This window comes from Microtus ochrogaster, chromosome 16 (assembly GCF_000317375.1).
Source record: "Microtus ochrogaster isolate Prairie Vole_2 chromosome 16, MicOch1.0, whole genome shotgun sequence".
Classification (NCBI taxonomy): Eukaryota; Metazoa; Chordata; class Mammalia; order Rodentia; family Cricetidae; genus Microtus; species Microtus ochrogaster.
In genome coordinates, this window is record NC_022018.1 from 35,570,578 (window position 1) to 35,590,351 (window position 19,774).

At 45.9% G+C, this 19,774-nt stretch overlaps 1 protein-coding gene across 2 annotated transcripts in view; it reads right to left on the bottom strand.

Moving 5' to 3' along the window:
* Positions 1–5,316, bottom strand: part of E2f3 (E2F transcription factor 3) — an 82,706-nt gene extending 77,390 nt beyond the window's left edge. For both annotated transcript variants that reach the window (XM_026783135.1, XM_026783134.1), the window contains exon 1: positions 4,897–5,316. In XM_026783135.1, the coding sequence (XP_026638936.1) occupies positions 4,897–4,914 (18 nt within the window). In that variant the 5' untranslated portion in view covers positions 4,915–5,316. The remainder of the gene's footprint in view (positions 1–4,896) is intronic.
* Positions 5,317–19,774: the final 14,458 nt, after the last annotated feature.

The following is a 19,774-nucleotide window of genomic DNA, read 5'->3' on the forward strand; positions in this document are numbered from 1 at the left end:
GGCTCTCATCAATTGCTACTCATGGTTCACAGGAAGTCAGTCCTCATGCACACAGGGGACCTTCCTGGCTTGCGGATTACAGATAAATAGATACCCCTGTCCCAGGGCAGGCTGTGAGCTGCAACCATGTTGGATTATGTTTCACTTTCCGGCTTCAGAGCTTGAAGCAATTCTATTTTTAAGCTTTCTCGGTTCCACAAGTAAAATAAGGTCATTTTAAGGAAATGAGCTTTGGCTTTTGACGACTTCCTCTGAAAGAGTTAACTGATCGGGGGCTTTGACACATCAGAAATCTTCCTGGCGCTAACCACAGAGGAAGAGCCTCTTGGTCAATGGTACAAGGCAAAGGCCCAGGGAACCTTGTAAAACTCTGTCACTCAGGATGGTTCAGGACAACACTTCCCATGATGTCCCTCTCCCAAGAAAGTTTCAAAGATCCTTTTAGGCTGTTGTTGGTTAAGTAAAATAATCTCTCCTGGGACACCAGAAATGTCACATCCAATGAATAATTCAAATATAAGATCAAGCTTTTTTTTTAAATTGCTGTCACTATTTAGGAAATCCTGTCATTCCTTTCCATTTAAAAGTCCATTTCACTGAGTCTCTACAGTAGCCTTGATTTTTTTAGTGTCTCTGGGAATAAGTTGGGACCTCAGAGTTGGTGGTTCAAAGTGCGTGTCTTCATGAAACCCCAGTATAACTGCTTCTGAGGGAAACTTAAGTATTCACACACCTATGCCTCCCTTGCAGGGCATAAGTCAGCTAGCCCTCTTCTCACTGAAGAGTTGAGAAGGCAAGAATCTCCAGTTTCACTTCTGGCCTGCCCCCTGCTGCCTGGTGACCTTGGCTGAGTAACTTAACTGCGGTGGCTTGTAACTGTCACCTGCAAAGGAAGCGGGTTGGATCGTTAAGAACTACACTTTATAAACTCCCAGGTTACAATTCCAGAACCATCCTATTTATCAAGTCTCGGATATGCTAATCTGAAATACTGTCGTCAAGTCATATGAATGCTGCACAGACACTAGGAATGGCCAAAAAACAGTTGGGCTACCTTACGGAAGTCATTCATTATTATCTTCTGGATTCAATCAGTTATCACCCCACTGTCTTCAACCTCAAGCTGCTGTAGCTCCTGCCTTACATTACAAAGCACAACCTCAGCCTGGTACTCAAGGTCTCCAGCAAAGTCAAGTTTATGGGGACCTATGGACTCCATCCTGGCTTTAACCACATCTTTGAAGTTGCAGGTAACTGTGGCCACAAGACCGACTCCGATTAAGGCTAGCAGGGTGGAAACACATTCTTACAACTTAAATATTTGAGGGGAACATTTAAAGGAAAAAGTATGAGATGAAGATAAACTGAACACCCCACCCACTGGAAAGTCACCTAAATAATCCTGCTGTGTTAGCCCCACTTTGCCAGTTTCTTGAGTGGCTGCTTTCTAGTACCTTCTGTAGTCAGCCTCTTCTCTGTGTGACATCATTTTCCCAGTCATTCTTAGAAGGCACATAGGATGGGGAGAAGGAAGGCCCTACATCTGTGGTTTCCTATACATAATACATTCCCGTTTAGCTCGTCTTCGTAGTCCCATGAAGTATTACTGGGCGGGGGCTCTTCAGCAATTGTAAACACAGTCCCTGAACCATCATTTAACTGCTAACAACCATGAAAATGCACACCAAACCATATACTTTGCCACCTCAAAGAATTCAGGGATGTTCCCCTCAACACGGGGACGAAAACTGGCATTGTTCCTCCTTGCACTACTTCAGGCAGCTTCACAGACCTTGGAGGATTCAGTATACTAAGTAAATGATCTCCACCCATCCTGATTAAAGTATCACTAAAAAGTAGATGGGTAAAAAGAATTGGAGCTGGCTAGCTTGGGACAATGTTTATAGCCAGTCATATGGACTATTTATAAATCGGGGTAAGTTGGAGAAAACAGCCAATTGGAAATGTGTGTGTGTGTGTGGTCTCACTGAAGACAGCATGAGAAAAGGTAGGGGGAAACTACTGGGTTTTATTTCTAAGACACCAAATAGTGCCCCGCCTCCCGCCAGTCTTTCAGCCCCCAGGTGTTAGTATTTATTCCTAAGACCAGAGTAGATATTCTTTTCCCAAGTTAACTTTACACAGCACGTCATTAAACTCCTAAACTCCACAGACTCTGTCCTTCCTCCAAGTATTATACAAGGTGGTGATTTTTAGAAAAATACACATTGAAAAAAAAAAATCCTTTCCTGTTCTCAAGCTTGGGTGCTTTAGCTCAGTTTAAGGGTGCTTTGTTGCCAGGGACGATTAGGGTGGCGCCCTCGGGACTGATTATAGTGGAGCTATTTGTACTGCCCACGTCTGGGCATTGCCATTATATTAAAACTTCCATTTTGGGGTATGTAGTGACTAAAAATTCTCTCCCAGCTTCAACTTGGCATCAACCATACATCTCAGCAGAAGCAAGATTATTGCATACAGAACCACAGGAACCCACATTTTCTTCTTTCAGACTTGCTCAGGAAAAAAAGACCCTGCTGAAATGCATCTGCAGTCCTTCATTCTCAGATGAGGTTTTCAGGCATGCAGGGCTCTTTCGAAGGACAGTATAATCAGAAGGCTGCTATGACTGAATTAAAGCAAATCTGACGTGATAGGCTACCGCCTCTTGCATTAATAGATCCTCCATTTCTGGAAGAATGAAATTGCATGCTCCTTAAGAAAACTTACGAGCATTCTGCTCATATAGGTAAACAAAGGGACAGTAAGTGTGCAGTCCCAGAGTTATAAAAATACTTGATTTATGAATGCTAATTTTATGGAGCAGCTACTATTTGCCAGGCTTTGTGCTTAAGGATGGTACATACATTATATTACTTGAAAAAGCCTCAAAGTTAGCATTATTGTCCTATTTTATAGAATAATGGACAATTCTGACAGATTATTTGTCTTCTGTCTACAAGCAGACAGCATGTAAATAAAGACAGGAGGCTACAGTTAGTGAGAAGGCAAGTCACTTGCTCTGTCAAGTTCTTAAATGTTTGGAGAAAGAACTTGAAGGTGGACCCAGGTGAGTCTGGAATTCTAGAATGTTTGGATGGTTCCATCTTTGTTCATTCTCTACACCTTCCCAACCTCCAAGCTCAGGGGAAAATATCAATAGGATTCCAAGAGACATGGTGGTGGATGTCTTCAATCTTGGAACATGGGTACTTGAGGCAAGATCAGGAGTTCAAGGCTATGAGACCCTGCCTCAAAAAACAAAATAAATTTCAAGCTAACTGGAAGCCTACAAAAATACTGATTAAAAAAAAATAAATCAAACTTTGTCTGCAATGCTGAGGACTTTGTATGCACTTGGTAAGATAAACTTCGTACCCCTCCCAGAAGATACAGCATTGAAAGTGTAGATTAACCAGTGATTCAGCATACATTACAATCTTATATAAAATGACTTCTGAATATGTATAAGAAGCATTTATATTCCTACAATGAAACATTATTTTTGAGTATCCAAATTCAAAACAACCTATATTCCTGGAATAATAACTTCATGGCAAGGATAATAAAGTTTAGAAATTAACTTGGAAGACGATGAGACCATTATTTTTATATTTTCAACACTTAACTACAGTGAACTACATATAAATTTGGTTAGCCAGCCTTGGTGACCTGGTCCAACAAATAGTCTTAAGATTCTTTTTTAAAAGAACAATTTAGTAGTCTCACAATTTCCTATTATCAAAAAATAACTTTCCCTGAAAATCTGAATCTAATCCAAGGAGCATATCAATAGCCAGTTGTTTCAGGTTATTTATGATATAGGAAGCGATTGTGTAGGGGAAATAGGCTTACTGTATGGCCAGGCATGTTTAATCAAGTCGGCAAAATTATTTACTGCTAATAAAAGCATGGAATATTCTGTGCCTGAGAATCTAGCACACTGGATACAGTATGTGTAAGCAGGTACTGTACTCGGCTTCCCCCCTGCTGGCAGACCCTAGTCACTAAAAGGATGAACCTCTTTCACTGGGACTGTATCGCACATCCCCACTAAGTATCTCCAGGCTGGAAAGCACTAAAGATCCAATCCAAAGCCAAATTATGAACAGAAAGGGGATTTCTAAAAATTAATTATTTATCTACCCACTCCATCTCCCAAAGTCCCATATATGTGCACAGACTTTCTTAAAAGACCCTAGCAAAATATTGATTGTGCAAAACAAACACATCGAAACCTAAGACTAGATGAGGTCCCTGACTGGTATTATACATGCAACCACAGATATAAGTCCGGGTGGGTTCGAGCCCGGTCTGGGCCAATCCTCAACACGAGGGTGAAGACAGGAGGCATGGAGGAAGGAATGCAGGAGAGAAAGGAAGAAGGGGAGACCTCGGGGCCACACTTCTTTCTAGTAGCAACAAAAAGGGAAGATGCATACTGACCTAAATCATCTCTCAAAGGCGCTTTATAAATTACAGGGACAAAGGGAGGGGGTGGCGGGTGGCCTGGGAACCCCACAGACACCCTACCCTCTGACCCGCCCCCTCCCCCTTCAGCACAAGGGAAGCAAGACAGAAAGCGGCTCAACTCGGCCACGGGCGTGAAGCCCTCATCTGGGTTTCAATTGCCCATCCGTCCACCCCCCAAAAGAAACACACGTAAACACTATACCCACCCCGGGGGCGGCCACTCCCGCCCCAGGGCTCCTAAAAGCGGAGGCCGGGGATTTACTTAGTTAGATTTTTCTTGCTTACTCATTTCCCTCAAGCACCCAACCCCCCGTTCCCACTCCAAAACCCCGCTCGGTCGCCTATCCTCCGACTCGGGGCCCCCCGGGGATCCCGGGTCCCCGCGGCCGTGGCTCGGGCCCCCGCGCGGTCCGGGTCACTAACCTGCTGCTGTAAGGGCATTTCCGAAAGCAGCCTGGCTCCGGGGGAGGTGGGGGGCCGGCTGGAGAGGGGGCCCGAGGCCGAGCGGAGCGGCGGCGCCGGGCGAGGGCGGGCGCCGTGGGGGGGGTGGGGACGGGAGAGGGAGGGTGGCGGTGCTGGGTGCGAGGGCGCCGGGACCGTCCCAGGCCTGGGAGCCGGCGAGCAGGAGGAAGTGGGTGCCCCCTCTCCCCCTCCAGCGCCCCCTCCCGCCGCCACCTCCTCCCCAGTCACAGGCGCGTCCTCCGCGCACGTGTGCGAAACGTCACCGGCGGGTCCCGGAGAGAAGGGACAGATCCTGGCGGCGGGACGGGAACCCGGCTGCCCCCGCCCTCCGTCGCCGGGGGGCGGGGAGGGGGACAGGGCGGGGAAGGAAGGGGCAAGGGGAGAGGCGGGTCAAGGGCAGGCCCGGGGCCCGGTAAGCAAGGCCCCGGCGCTCCGGCCACGCGGGCGCCGCCGCTGCCACCGCGGAGATGCGCCCAGGCCGGAGCACCCGCCCGCCGGCCCCTAGTCACAGACAGCGCGAGCCCTGGCCCACCCGTGGCTCGCAGCTCCACCTCCCCCACCGCGATACCCCTCCACCTCCCAGATCCCCTTTGTTGCCGGGAGCTAGGTCCCCAAAGGTGCCAGGCACTGGAGCCCGTACCCTCGGAGCACGCCTGTGGGACCCCCGGGCGCCCAGGGGTAGCAGAGGCAGAAGGGGAGGCAGGCACGGCTGGGGCCCCCCAGTTTACATCCCCTGGGGTCCCCCACTCTCCAGTGCACTACTCCCTCCCCCACCCCCTTCTCCATCCGGGGCGTGACCCCTTCCTACGCCCGAGAAAGAGGAAGCTTCGAGTTGCAGGGGAGGGGAGAGTGGGGGTAGGGAAAAGTGCAGGAAAAGAAGGGGGGGCGCGAAAAGTTTTGGAGTGTTGAATGAGGTTCGCAAAGAGGGACTCCCCACTGTCCCGCGCGCCTGCCCAGGCCCCCAGGTCCTCCCAACGTCCGCAAGGAAGCACCCCAAGTCTAACAATAAGCACACGCTGGAGGGACAGCACCGAGGCCCACGATGCTCAGCCTCGCGCTCACGCAGCTACCGCTCCCGGGAGCCCGCCTCCCACCTGGGCTAGGGACCTTGCGGAGGGAGGGTATTACCGGAGGGCCGCCGCCGCCGCCGCGTCCTGGTGCTGGTGGTTGCTGCAGCAGCCCGGCTCTGCTGGAGGGTCCTTGTGGCGTGGTGTAGAGGAGGCTGCCGGCGGCCGGCTCCGCGCCGGGGACACTGGGGAGAAGGGGGCCGGCGGCCAGGGTGCCGCTTTGGAGGGAGGTGGCACAGGACGTGGTGGAAGGGTTCGTAGTGAGGATCTGGATGTACGTGCCCGGGGCGGCGGCGGCGGCGAAGCCGGGGCTGGCTAGCAGTGCCCTTTTGTCCATGGAGGCTGCAGCGGCGGCGGCGACGACAGCCGCCCCCTCCCCACCCCCGGCGGTCACCAGGTACTGCTCCAGGGCGGGCTGGATCCCCTTTCTCATCTCTCGCTCCTGCTCTTTTTTAGTGTTACGATATATTAACGTATTGCTTTCAATTTCTTTATTATTTGCAGTCGGAGTTTCCAAGTCTCTCCTTCTTGCCTCCCCTCCCGGCGCTTCCGAACCCTCTCTCTCTCTTTTCTTTTTTATTTTTCCGCACCGCACAGGTCCCGGGGCCAAAAATAATCGGGGGTCTGGAGAGAGGAGGGTCCCGGCCGCTTGGATATCAGGCCCCGAGGGGAGATGGAGGCGTCGGGGGCAGCCGATGCAACGGATTGCGAGGCGGCGGCGGCAGCCCGGGTGCTGCGGCCGGCAGCTGAAAAATGGCTCCAGGAAGCTGCTGCTGACAATGAATGAAGGGATACGGTTTACGCGCCAAGGTCCTCCCGCGAAACTCAGATTTCCCGCCGGCTTTTCAAACCATATTTGCATATCTCCTCCCCTCTGCCCGCCGAGGACTGTTCCCACAGTCCATTGGATCCCTGTCGCCTTACTTGGGTACCAATCCTGGAGCGAGGTCGCCACTGGCCGGTTTCCATTGGTCCCTATACATCATGGTTACCGGGGTGACCCGGGCTCTATTTGCATAGACCAGCCTGATTGGCTGGAAGCAGAGCAGGCTTCTTAGGAGGTGGAGCAAAATCCTACTCTCCCACGGAAAGCCACGCCTCTCCCAGGCCCCTCCCGAGGGGCTGGCTCTGGTGACCTGGGCAGGGACTCTGCCTCGCAGACGCTGTGTGGAGATAATCTTGAGCGCAAGTTTCGGTTTTGGAGATTGTCAAGGTGACACCCTCGGGGACTCCTTTTCCTTTAACCAATCAGTGTAGTGAGTGAAGAACTGCTAGTGATTCTCACAAATACGTGTCAAAGGCAAGTTGGACCCGGCCTGGCAGGTGGAAAACTGAGCCCTTTAAATCCTGGGTTTCTTCCTTCCTGAATTCCAACCAATGGCGCGAGAGCGGATCCGGAGGCTAGGGCTGATAGACAGAAGCATGTGGGCAGACAGAACCGTGGGGGTAGGAGGTTCAGCTGACGCGACTGCAGGCCCACTTTAGTTCATATTCCAGAGCATTCCTGGTAGCTTCATGATTAGCCCGAATTGGGTTTAAGTAAAAATTAACTCTTTTGTACAGTGAACTCGTACAGCAAGTATAGGTTGCAGTCTAACAGACACCCTCTCTGGCCCAGAAACACCCAGGGGAGTTAATCGGGGCTAACCTAGAACTGATCTCCGGGTTTCTAATCCGCCATGCAGTAATCCGAAGGACAGGCTTTTATGGTGACGTGGGACTGTCAGAGAAAGCTACAACCCAAACCTAACCTAACCTATTTTAAAAGAGAGGGAAAATGTGTGCATATGTGTGTGTATATGTAAATCAGAAAATGCCGTCAGGAAAAAGGAAATGGCTGTCCAGCTGACTTCCGCACTGAAGCAAATACTCATCAACACGAGGACTGTGGGGCTGGAGAGGTGGTTCAGTTAATAAAATGCTTACCTGCCAAAGCAAGAGGACCTAAGTTTGATCTCTAAGACTCACATTTAAAAGCTAAGCATGACACGCTTGTCACCAATCCCAGAGCTGGGACATGGAGACCTGAAGATCCTTGGGGCTTGCTGGTCAGCCAGTGAAGCTGACTGGTAAATTCCACTGAGCTTCCCTAACCCGAAAAATAAGGTTGAGAGCTACTGAGGAAGATATCTGAGGTTGACCTCTGGCTTCCATATGCACATGCGTACATGTACACTCCTCACATGTACACACAATGAAGAGTGTTTAAGACGGAGGAGGAAGCTGAGGGAAGATGTAGAGGGAAAGACCAGGTCTTCATTTAGCAGCTGAGAATTGTGCAAAACAGCTGTTGAGATATACAGAAAGAAATCATTCTACCTCAGCCACATTGTTTTTTATTTTTAAATGTAGGGTGTTTGCTGGGTGATGAGGGTTGCATCACACTGAGTCCTGTCACCTGACTTTTGTTTATTATGATTATCACTTTACCCAAGCTGACATTCAAATCCTATAGGAAACTTAACAATTTGGGTCAGTTCATGTTAGGACCTTCTAAAAGTCCAGTCCTATTACCTTCTGTGAAATTAAAAGTACTATGAAGCTCTATACCAGGCTTGGGAATACTTTAGTTTTGCATTCAAGCTTCTTGAGGATCCGTAGGATTGGTACATTTGAAGATTTGTGGACAGTGATAGAACCGGCTGTATTTGTAGGATTGGGAAGTGGAATTCAAAAGGCACAAAAGCCTGGCTGAGCTAGGGGAATGATAGCAACTTCTCAAATCTTATTTCGTCACTGTTGCTTTGCACTGTGGGTCACTGTGGAGAAAGTGGATGCAGTAAGCTAGGATGCTGCCAGCTGCACACTATTACTGGTAACTTCCCTTTGGAGGTAGGGAGGTTATGGGGAGAGGTGTTGCAACATAGAGTCATTAAAGGGCTGCCTCTGGCCTTAGAGACAATACCAGATTCCAGACTCTGCCAGCTTGAGCTTGCAGTAGGTGGGAACAGTAAGGTAAGTAGGCCACAGCCTGGGGGTGGGGGGGTGGGGGGCTGTGGAAACAGCTCAGTTGGTAAATCTTCAGGACCTGAGTTCAAGACCCTAGAATCCGTGAGTCCTTGGTGGAGAGTTAGCAGAGTTTAGTAGATTCACACTTAGGAGTCAGGAGAGTCTGGGTTTGAATTCTAGCTCTGCCAACTCCTATTAGCCCCTTCTCCTTTTTTTTTTTTTTTTAAATAAAGGTCAGAGAAATGGTTCAGCTGGTCAAAGTACATTTGTTGCTAAGAGCTACAACTTAGAGTTTGATCCCCAGAACCCATGATGGGAAGAAAAAGTTGGCTTCCAAAAGTTGTTCTCTGTCTCTACCCTCTGCTACATACAACACATTTATTTTTTATTATTGTATTGTGGGGGGGGGTGAATGATGTATGTGAGTGTTTTCGGGGTGTAGACATGCCAAACCAAGGATGTAGAGTTCAGAGGACAGCTGTGTGGGCTTGGTTCTCTCCCTCCAACTTTATGGGGACGGCAGTCAGCTCATCAGACTTTGCTGCCAAGCACTGTTTCCCAGTGAACCATCTCACCTGACTAGCTTCCATCCTGACTAGCCTGCTTTCTCATAGGGTAAATGAAAGCTCAGATTCTGGAGCCCATGCTGCAAGGCGGTGCTGAAAAGAAGCAATGGCACGTGTGTCGTGTGCTGGGAGCACAGCCACTGTGAACTAAGGGACAGCCACTTAGAGTGTACTAATTCATACGAGTATGCTTTGTCCTTCTTTGTAGGCCAACCTGACTCCCAACCTCTAATCTTCGGAGAACTCCTGACGTCCTCTTGCTGGTACAACTTAGGGCCTTTCTTCTCCCCACTGAAAGTGTAGTCATGTCCTGGTGAATATGGATTATAGGACCCTGACTCAGAGACTGAGGGTAATGACTTTAAGTCAGCTCTGTTGTTCACCCCACTTCAAACTGCTCATCTCTCAGTGGCCCACTTCTGAACCCTCTTTACCTCCACCTCGACGTGGATTCCATGTGTGTTCGGAATCACCTTCTTTACACAGAGAATACCTGGAGATTCCTCACCAGAATCTATAGCCCAGACCACAGTTAGGATCTTCAGTGTCCAACAAGGAAGGGTATGTTGGCAGTTCAGGTCCCTAGGGAGTCGGAAGAAGGCATTGGATCCCATGGAGCTGGAGTTACAGTAGTGCTACAGGCAGACTGCTTTGCCACCCCCCATTCCCATTCATTTACTCTGACAACCAGCTAGATGTCTTAGAATTAGCGTACATGTTTGATCGAGTGGCCCCTCAAAGGACAGGCCTACGTATATTCATTGGGACCTATGAGTGTGACACTATCTGTGGGAAGGTGGTCTTTGTAGATGTAACTATGCTGATGTTTGCCACCTCCTAGCTACATAACTTTCATCTTTTTTGTTTTGTTTTGTTTGTTTTCTTTCCTTTTGTTTTTCTGAAAAGATTATGGCCAAAGAGATGTTTCAATAGGTACAGGTGCACTTGCTACTAAGCCCTCCTATCTAAGTTTCATCCCCAGAACCAGCACAAGGGAAAGAGATCTCAAGATATGATCATTTGGGGTTATCCCGGGGTACCCCCAAATCCAGCAGTAAGATACATCCAGAGAGGAGCACACAGCCCTGTGAAGTTGGAGGCAGGTTGCAGCAAGCGACTGCAGTCAAGGCCCATGTGGCAGCCACTAGAAGCAGAAGAGGCAAAGGGGGGGGGAGCAGAGAATCTCTGAACCTAGAGGGAGCAGGGCCCTGTCAACAGCTTGCATTTGGACTTTTGACCTCCAGCCCTGTGCTAGAATACATGTCTACAGAGCTGTCCCTTTGTGGTGATGTGCGTAACATCTTAGGAAACAAACACAGCCCGTTATCCTGTTTACCTAGCAGGTCAAGGCTCTCAGCTTCTCACTTTGTAGGTCTCCTGCCAACATACCCTTCCTTGTTGGACACTGAAGATCCTAACTGTGGTCTGGGCTATAGATTCTGGTGAGGAATCTCCAGGTATTCTCTGTGTAAAGAAGGTGATTCCGAACACACATGGACTCCAGTTCAGGTACCTGGGGAATTGGAAGAAGGCATTGGATCCCTTGGAGTTGGAGTTACAGGCACTTATGGGCCACCTGACATGGGTGCTATAAGAACAGCAAACATGTAACCACTGAGCTGTTTCTTTTTATTCTTGCTCCTGTGCCTAGGTGCTTCACTGTTTTATAATCTCCCTTGTGTTCCCACCTGCCAGTTAATGGGAGCGCTGGGTTCCCCTTCCTGTACACAATTTTCATGCACATACATGCACATCTTTGCCTACAGTGTTAACATGTCATCTTATAGCCATATAAAATTGATACTATCTTCTCTATAATTGTCCCTTTTCTATTTAGAAAAACAGTTTGTCAGCCCCTGTAAGCCACTCATACAAAAAAAAAACATAAATTTAACAGTTGTATGAAATTTCAATATTGAATCCTCAGATGGAAAAATCATAGTTTTAGGTGATTAAGGAAACCACTCATTAGCCCCGCAAAGGTTTAAATTGTGCCTTACACAATTTAATTACCACATCAAATTTGGAGTATACAGTATTAAATTTTAGCATCTGCAAAAGACCAGTTTTGTAGTTTAAGGGTTTTATCTAATAGTTGCTCACAAAGAAATAACACTTTGTTTCAGCTTCCTGATTTAGAAGAAAGAGATGAGTATGTGTTCTTGAGGCACTAGCACATTAGACACCGATAAAAAAACATGTCTAAATGAATAGCCTAAAAAATTGATCATTACGTCATTATAGATAGGCATGGATTGACCAGCATAAGGTTACTTGCCTTCGGCTCTTTGGGCAGGGAGATGCTTGCTGGCTCTGGGCAGGGCTTCTTTAAATATATCCCGGATAAGCTTCTGGCATACGGTGCTGTCCTCAGTCACATCTTGTGAATCTAGCTCATGGGTTGGGATCCAGGAATCTGCATGGTAAGCAGGGTAATTTTGGTACACGTAACCCACAGAATACACTTCAATAAACACTAACTACAGACATTGGTGACCTAGCATCAATCTTTACATTATAAAATCGGGTGTGTGTGTGTGTGTGTGTGTGTGTGGGAAGGGTAAGTATAACAGAAATTCCCTTATAGATGCCATCTGTGATTCAGCTGCTACCACTGTGAGCATGACACTACCGTAATGTGGACGGAAGTGACCTCTTTTACTTAAGTTCTTGCTCAGCTAACAAGTAGTGTGATGTCGACAAAATATGCTGGGCTCAGAGGAAAGGGTTCATCTCAAAGGGGTGTGTCTCCTCGACTTTCTAAAGCATGATGAATAATATCATCATTCATCATGATATTAGATACATGGGGGGAAATATAAAAATAGATGTATGCCTCAGTGGGTCATTATGAGACCCTTGTGATTTGCACTGAAGTCCAGAAGTAGAGCTCTGCCTGAGCTCCCTGAGGTCTGATTCTTGTTTGCCAGCGTGAACACAACTCTCCTTCCCACCAGAAGTAACCATGAGCCTGATGGGTACAGTCGTTCCGTCCATGTTGTTTGTCGGTTTTCATTGAAATAGATGAGGAAAACAACTAAGTGGAGGAAAGATGAATTTGGCTCATGGCAGTGTTTGTGCATGGTTAGCCAACTCTATTGGCATAGGATTGGTCTGAGGTAGAAGGCCATGGTGAAGGGAAGTTGATTACCTCATGGTAGCCAAGAAACCGTCAGGAAGGGACCGGGGACAAGACATACAGTAATCCACTCAACTTTAAAGTCATCAGTGGTAGTCCAATAATGAAGTTATCAACCTCAAAATCTAGTCACTTCTCAATAGAACTATGGGCTGCCAGGTCTTCAACATGTGAACCTGTGGAGGGCATACTCCTAGGAACCACAGGAGAGTCTCATCTGTTTAGCAAAAATGTCACTTTGTTTTGAAAGTGTCTTTTAGGTTTATGGTTCTTCACCAATCCCTTTACAATCTATCTTTTGCAATTTAACTTGAAGAAAGCACTGGGTTGGTTGCTGGCCCTCTGAAAAGATATACCCATTAGGAGCTGGCAGGATCGGTGAGCAAGGACACTTGTTGACAAATCTGATGACCTAAGTTTAATCCCCAGAACAAACAGTAGGAGCTGACTCTGTAGGGTTGTTCTCTGCCCTCCACACCACATGCACCCCACACCCATCCAGGGTTGAGTAAGAATCAAAGCATGCAAAAAAAAAAAACAACTCCATCTTCAAAGCTTCCAGGAACAGGGAGACATGTCTTCTGAGATTTTTTTGGTTTTACCTTTTCCATTTCCTATATCTAACCTAAACTTCTCCTCTTGTATCCCTGTCTTGACCCACTCTGTCTCTACTCTCAGTGGTTGCTGCTCTGTCTGGGACCATACCTTAAAAAGGAATGCCAGTGGTGAGATTGTATGTGCATGCACGTGCGTGTGGGTGTGTGTGTATGTGTGTGTGTACATAAGTGTTTATGTGATGGGAGGTGTGTGGGGGTGCATATGTGTGTATGCGTGTAAGAGAGAATGTGTGTGCGCATGTGTATGTGTGCATGTAAGCACATGTGTGTCTATGCCTCTGTGTGTGTGTGTGTGTGTGTGTGTGTGTGTGTGTGCGTGTGTGTGTGCCAAAGGAAAATTTTAGTTCTTCTTCCTTAGGTACCCTTCACTTTGATTCTGAGGCAGAGTATCTCAGTGTCTTGAAGTTCACCATGTAGCTCAGACTGGCTGGCCCACAAGCCCCAACAGTCCTCCTGTCTCCCCTCCCTTGTACATGCTGGGATTGTTATCAATTGGGTGTCACCAAGCCTGAATTTTAAAATGTGGGTCCTAAGAAGTCAAACTCAGGTCATCATGCTTGCAAAGCAAGCACGTTATTGAATAAGTTGTCTCCCAAGCCAATTGGTTGTCAGTTTTGGGAGGGAGGCAAGGTAGATTGCCCCGGATCCTTTAGATCTTCCAGCCACAGTCCCTTGGCCTCACCTGCTGCTGGAGAACAAACCTTTTCTCATATCTAACAACTGGCATCTGGTGGTGATCCATTGCTACCTGGGGCTTCTCCTGTCCGTGGGTCCTGTGGGCCTTGCCTAGGACTCCTTTAGCTGTTGGTAGTTGCCATCTATTCACTGGCACCTTGGGACTGAGGTGGTTTATCACTGAATTTTGTTTAAACACTTCCTGTAGATTTGGGGCTCTTCTAGAAGTCGTTTCTGTTTTTGCGTAGGGGTGAGGAGGGATGGGAGAATGGTATTGAACATCTACCATCTTCAGATATATATTCCCTTTGCTTTAAAATACTTAATTTTGAACCCACCGACTTGTGAACCAGTGTCACTTAGGTAGATGTTCCCACCAGCATCAAAAGGAGACTTATGAGCTGTTGTAGTTCCAGTTTCTCAGAGAACACTTGCAAAGGAGAGGTGAAGATGAACAGGAGTCGAGGGACTCAGTTCTTGTAGGTAAGAAACATAAGAACACACACTACCTTTCAGATTTGGTAGGGTGGTTGTGCCTCAGTGGGTTTTAGATGGGGGCACACTGCCAGCAGCAGATGGCAAGGGTCTGTGGGTAAAGAATTGCTCGCTCTTTGCTACCCTGGGTTCCTTGGCAGGAGCACTCTCCCGATTCCCATTCTACTCCTCTGACCTCCTGGATCCCACTGATGGCTTCACATTTTTCTATACTCCCTTAAGGGTCTCCTCTTATTCTGCACATTCTCTTTTGGACCACCTCTTCTTGTGGTTAAGCGTGCACAATATAATATTTATTAATTTAGCCACTTGTAAGTATTCAATTAAATACACTCACATTGTGTAACCATCACAACTGTACCTAAGCCTTTTTCATTGTCCCCCATTAGAAAGTCTGTCCCCACCAAACAGTAATGTCCTGTGTGACTTACTTGTTCACATTGCTATGGCCAAATACATGAAAAGAAGCAACTTAAGGGAACGAGGACTTTTTGGGGCTCATGGCTTGAGTCCAACACAGCAGGGAAGGCATGAAGGTTGGAGTGGCTTGAGACGGTGGCAGCAGGAGCGTGGGGCTGCCTGTTCACATTTCCATGGACCAGAAGGCAGAGATAGAACAGGCAGTGGGTCTTGCTTATAAACCTCACACCCCATTGGTTTTACAACGTTTCAAAAAATGCATCACTGGTTGGGAGTCAGGTATCCAAAAAATTAGCCTGTGGGGGACATTTTACATGCAGACCGTAGTACTCTCCATGCCTGCTTCCCACATTCTTCTATAGCTAGTATTTCATTTTCGAGCAGTTGGACACTGCAAGGTACAACTCATAAGTGGAATCTTGAGTGTATTGCCTTCTGTGCCTGGCTAATTCCAGTTGCCATAATGGTTGCAAGGTCTGCCCAGGTTGTGAAAGATCTCCAAATTTCATTCCTTTTTATGTCAAAATAATATTTCATTGTGCTCATATGCACCATGTTTTGCTTATCTACTTGCCTACGGATGGTCTCTTGGCTGTTGTGAATAAAATAATACCGCATGATGGGCACGTAGATATCTGTTCAAGTTCCTGCTTTCAGTTCTTTTGGATAGACGCTAAGGTGCAGAAATTTCGATAAATATATTGTAGTTCTGTTTTACCTTTTGAGGCCCTTCCCATATAACCTAGTTCTTATTTACAAATTCTGACTATAGTTTATGGATTGTTGTCAAATAGAGCTTTATAAATAGTGGGCATGTTCTGTGATTTCATGGCATCTAGTATGCTATCCCTTGTAGCTAAGAGGCACGGGGGTAACAGCTAGTATGACCAGTGAATTTAGTTTTCATTTCCACTTGGCTTTAGTTTACTTAAATTTAAAATTAGACACATATAAGAGAATGTATGGTACAACATGTATCTATAAACTTAACTGAATTTTTCTAATTTTATATTTAAAATTTAGCCATGTTTTTGCATTACAGAGACATGCCTCCACTATATTTCCGTTAATGAATTTGGGCCTAATTTCTAAAGACACAATTCCAAGTGCTGTAATCCAAAATGTGAAGTCCCCCAAATCAAAATCTCTATAGTTAGAAAGCTCCGGATTCTGTTGTAGAATATTATTTTAACTAGGTAAAGATGTATTTCTTTATGCTGCAGAATATTATTTTAACTGTGTAAGGTGTGTTGCTTTTGTTTATGCCACATTTGTTTAACAATGTAAGGATGTGTGTTTAATTGTGTGAAGATGTGTTGCATCTGTTTCACCTTGACTGCCTAAGGCACCTGATTGGTCAAATAAAGAGCTAAACAGCCAATAGCTAGGCAGAAAAGGGATAGGCAGGGCTGCCAGGCAGAGAGAATAAATTGGAGGAAAACTCTAGGCTCAAGGAGAACAGGAGGAACAGGAGAGAAAGAGGAGAGACCGAGGGAGACACCCAGGGCAAGAAGCCAGGCATACTCCAGTCAGCCAGACATAGAGACACAGTGAACGTGAGATATACAGAAGTAAGAAAAGTAATAAGCCCTGAGGCAAAATGCAGATAAAGAGAAACAGGTTAAGTTAAAGAGCTAGTGCCAGAAACATGCCTAAGCTAGGCCAGTCATTCAAAACTAATAACAATCTCTGTGTCATGATCTGGGAGCTAGTTGGTGGCCCAAAAGAAAAAGCCTGGTACAAGATTCCAAAATCCTAAACATATAATTTTGAAAACTATAATTTTAGAAATTATATAAAATAATTTTTTATATTTTGTTGTTGTTTTTTTTTTTTTGGTTTTTTTCGAGACAGGATTTCTCTGTGGCTTTGGAGCCTGTCCTGGAACTAGCTCTGTAGACCAGGCTGGCCTCAAACTCACAGAGATCCGCCTGCCTCTGCCTCCTGAGTGCTGGGATTAAAGGCGTGCGCCTTTAATTTTTTATATTTTATATATTTTAAAGAGAATTTTTTATATTTTAAAGAGAAATTTTACTTGAGAAATTTAAGAATGCTACAGGAAACTTCATGTAATAAATTATTCAGTAACAGATCTTTGCAAGCATACATATTCAAGTATACTTCTAACAGTCAGGTGTGTTTAAGGGATACAAGCATTTGAGCCGTATTCATGAGGAAACAGATAAAAGAGCAAACGATGTAAGGGGCCATCAGCCCAACGGGTGACACATATCTGTAATCCCAGCATTCAGGAGATGGAGGTGGGAAAATAAGAAGTTCAAGGTCATCTTCACTTGTATGTACAGTGAGTTCAAACCTACACTGAGCTATATGAGCACCTGTCTCAGAAAAAAAATTATGTCTCTAAGGTTAAAAGTTGGTCTTTTGATGAGATAGATCAAAACCTACCACATCCAGCTGCTCAGAGATGTACTGTATCAAGAAACGGTATCTTTCACAAATGCAAATGTACAAAAAGACAGTCCTGCAGTCATTGAGAAAGTCGAAACATTTTCATGTGCACACATTGTGCTTATATGCAAAGTCAAGGTTGTATAATGTTTTCTCAGAGACACTAATTCATGAAAAATGCATGGAAAGAATTAGAACTCTGTAGAAGTTTTTATACAATTTACACTTCCATTGTAGACAATGATGCAATGATAACACACACAGCATAGCAGATTTTAAAAGCTGATGCTGGCAACTTGGAATAGTGGAGTGATGAGGGTAAAATAAAAACTAAAAGGAAAATTTGTTCAACAAAAAAAAAGCATTATAGGGGCCAGGTAGTGTTGGCATATTCCTTTAATCCCAGCACTTAGGAGGCAGAGGCTGACAGATATCTGAGTTGAAGGCCAGTCTGAACTACAGAGTAAATTCCAGGACAGCCAAGGCTACACAGAGAAACCCTGTCTCAAAACAAACAAAAAGGAAAGAGGAGGAGGATAAGAAAGGAAAGAACAAAAAAGAAAGGAAGGAAGGAAGGAAAGAAAGAAGGAAGAAAAGAAAGAAAGGAAGGAAAGAAGGAAGAAAAGAAAGGAAGGAAAGAAGGAAGAAAAGAAAGGAAGGAAGAAAAAGCAAGAGAGCATGCATGCAAGCAAGCAAGCAAGCAAGCAGGCATCATAGGGCTGGGCTGGCTGCAGTTAGGTTGTAGAGTAGTGACCGACCATGCACAAAACCCTAGGTTCACTCACTGTACTGAATTCACCAGATATTGTGTTGTACACCTACAATCCTACACTCAGAAAGTAGAAGTAGGAGTTCAAGAAGTTCAAGGTTATCCACAGCTACATAATTTGAGGCCATCCTGGGCTACATGAGAGCCTGTTTTAAAAAGAAAGAAAATCATCCCTACCCAACGACCCAAACAAAGAAAAAAACAGATGATAATATAGGGCTAGATGGTAGATAATTAACCACATGGATATTCTCCATCAGAGCTGGCTACCTTTCACTTTTGGAGCCTTGTTTGGAGGTGAATGTCTTTGTCTTTTCGGGAATGGCTCTGCATTGCACTGTCCTTTAGGAAATTCCAGTGGTTCGGTAGACACTAGGCCAGCATTCCTTTCTATACCAGCCTGTCTTATGGCCCACCTTTCTACATTCATTGGGATTTAGACATCCATCTTACTCACACACAGGTCACAGATTTGCTAGAAACAGTAGTGGGGGTGGGGACAGCAGTGCTGTCTGACTTCCCATCCTGCCCATAGTGATTTTGACAGTGACTCTTCTACTGACTTACGAAGGCAAATTCAGAGTGACTTTCTTAGAATCACCTGCTATTTCTTCAGCTAGAAGGAACGCCAACGCAGACACACCTGATGCCTTTTTACTCTCTAGTTTTCATCCTCATTACCAAATAAAGTGGCCAGTCCATTCTCCTGCATTTTTTTCCCTCATGTATTGGAATAAGAGGGGAAAAATAAACTTTATTGATAATGCGTTGAATGTCACTTGCTGTGACTGGGCATGATGGTACACATCAGTAATTCCACTGGAAAGCTGTGGCAGAGGGTTGTGACTCAGAGGCCAGTCTGAGCTAGATGGCAACAAGACTAAAAAAAACTACTTGAGAACCCTTGTTTGTACCTACTTCCAAATCTGAAATTCCAGTGGGGGACACAATTGAAACCTATTTTATCCTGCAAAGTTCACCGAATCACCAAATTCATCTATCTCACCTTTCTTGGTCATTAATACACAGGCAGTCAAGTTCTAAATCTTTTTATTCAACAAGGGCATAAAATATATACTTTATATATTTAAAAATATTCAAATATATATGAATTTATTCATATACATTTTTAACTATTTAAAAATATATAAATGTGTGTAAGAAAAACCAGCAGGGATAGTTTTGCAAGTCCCTCCATTTTACCTTGTGAAGAACACAGTACTTTGTCTTACACCAGTAACACTAGTTACTTTTCTATTTTGCTGCAACCACACACCTGCTGAGAACCCACTTGAGAGGAAGAAGAGTTTACCATGGCTCATGGTCTGATAAGAGATACAGTCCCTCATGGTGGAGGAATCATGGCAGTTGGTGCACGAGGCAGCTGGTCACATTGGGTCTGCAGTCAGGAAGTAGGGAGTAGACAGGAAGTGAGGCTGGGCAAGATGGCTCTGCAGGTGAAAGCCACCTAGCTTACCAAACTGAGTTCAATCCCTGGGACGCACATGTCCTCTGACTTCCACATGAGCGCGTCCACACACATATATCCACATACACACATTATAATATATTTTTTGAGTGACAGTGGGCTCCATAGCCTTATATGTTTGGATGCTTGGTTCCCAGGGTTAGTAGAAGGATTAGGAGGTGTGGCCTTATTGTAGCTGTAACATCTGGTAGTAGGTGTTTCACAGGAGCCAATTTTGAGACTTTAATTCCCCCCCCCCCCC